This window comes from Salvelinus sp. IW2-2015, unplaced genomic scaffold (genome assembly GCF_002910315.2).
Source record: "Salvelinus sp. IW2-2015 unplaced genomic scaffold, ASM291031v2 Un_scaffold1568, whole genome shotgun sequence".
NCBI lineage: Eukaryota > Metazoa > Chordata > Actinopteri > Salmoniformes > Salmonidae > Salvelinus > Salvelinus sp. IW2-2015.
Genome location: NW_019942996.1, coordinates 568329 through 569857, shown reverse-complemented (window position 1 = coordinate 569857; position 1529 = coordinate 568329). Strand labels below are relative to the sequence as shown.

The window sequence follows — 1529 nt, the reverse complement described above, 5'->3', positions numbered from 1 at the left end:
AGAGAGGGAGAGAAAGAGAGGCAGAGATGGAGAGAGAGAGAGGAAAGGGGAGAGATGGAGAGAGAGAGGGAGAGAGAGAGGGGAGAGATGGGAGAGAGGGAGAGAGAGGGGGAGAGACGGGAGAGAGAGAGAGAGAGGGGGGAGAGAGAGAGAGAGGGGGGGGGTGGAGAGAGAGAGAAAGAGGGAGGGGGGGGCGAGAGACGGACCCCATGACCGCAGGTCTCTGGAGACCCATGGAGGGAGACGGCGGGTAATCCCAGGGAGAAGGATCACTCCAGCCATGCGCCGCGGATATTAAAAGCTGTAGACTATACAACATGCCGGTGGGATCGACTAAGTGGGTGAATATTTGGACATAACCCAGGAATTGATCCCTTGACGCGCAGAATGAACCGCGAAAGGGAAAGATGGGACGCGGGCAAGCCGGCGACTTTGTTGGCGATTTTGTGGAATCCACGTAGCGTCACTATGGAGCGTTTATTTTCTCTGAGCTGCTCAGAAAGCCTCCGTGTCTTCACAGAGGTGAAGGAAGTTAAGTGAGCTAAAGTTGCAGTATAATGGTCCTCCTCGGATGGGACTCTGAGGGAAGGCGATGGCAGCTTTTCACCACAGCAACCCAACGGACAGGGACATCAGGAGGGTTCTCCAAAAACTTCTAATCATGCTCTCTCTGGGAATAATCTGTGTCTCTCTTTTCTACTTCCTCGCGGGATGCTGCGAGTCGGACATAAGGGAAAACTCCATCTCCCACAGACCCGCCAGTGAGTTTCATTTATCAGGATGGTATCATGACAGAAACGGGACGTTGTATAAGGACCTTGTAATGGTACAGAATGAAGACGGATACCCAGTAGCCAGGGAGGGGAGCACAATAACGGCGGTTTTGGAGACGAATAACTCGGTTAAAGATTGGATGGCGACACGGCGGTTACCCCAAGCCCTCATTATAGGGGTAAAGAAGGGTGGCACGAGGGCTCTTTTGGAGTTTCTCAGGCTGCACCCAGACATCCGCGCGCTGGGCTCTGAACCGCACTTCTTTGACCGGCATTACGCACGAGGTTTGGACTGGTACAGGTACATATCCATGGTTGTCACTAGTTACCACAGCCACAAAGTCATGAACCCCGCCCATTTATATAATTCAGTTTCTTAAAATTACATTTTTAAAATCCTAACCTTAACCTTAAATTATGACCAAAACGAAAATTTTAGTTTTCATAAATTCTTAAAATATAGCTAATTTTGACTTTGTGGCTATCCTATCTAGTGGAAACTACATATCGTATGGACGTGTCTGTTTTTTATAGAATGGGAGTTGATATCCAATGAATTTTGGTTGAATGCATTTCAGTACATTTAACTCCATAGACATGGTTTCGCCTCAGCGCACCTGCGCTTGTAAACCAGAAGGTCATTGTTTATTGCTTTATAATGCATGCATGGTGGAATTGGTCGGTCTTTAATCTTTACAGAACGATTTGCATATACAGTGCCTTCAGAAAGTTTTCACACCTCTTGAGTTTTTCAAC

At 48.1% G+C, this 1529-nt stretch overlaps 1 protein-coding gene across 1 annotated transcript in view; it reads left to right on the top strand.

Annotated features, from left to right (window-relative positions):
- The first annotated feature begins 259 nt into the window (after positions 1 to 259).
- The window catches only part of LOC112071282 (heparan sulfate glucosamine 3-O-sulfotransferase 6-like), a 34720-nt gene continuing 33450 nt past the window's right edge, over positions 260 to 1529 (top strand). Inside the window, exon 1 of the mRNA XM_024138750.1 lies at positions 260 to 1074. Coding sequence (XP_023994518.1) covers positions 593 to 1074 — 482 coding nt within the window. The 5' untranslated portion in view covers positions 260 to 592. The remainder of the gene's footprint in view (positions 1075 to 1529) is intronic.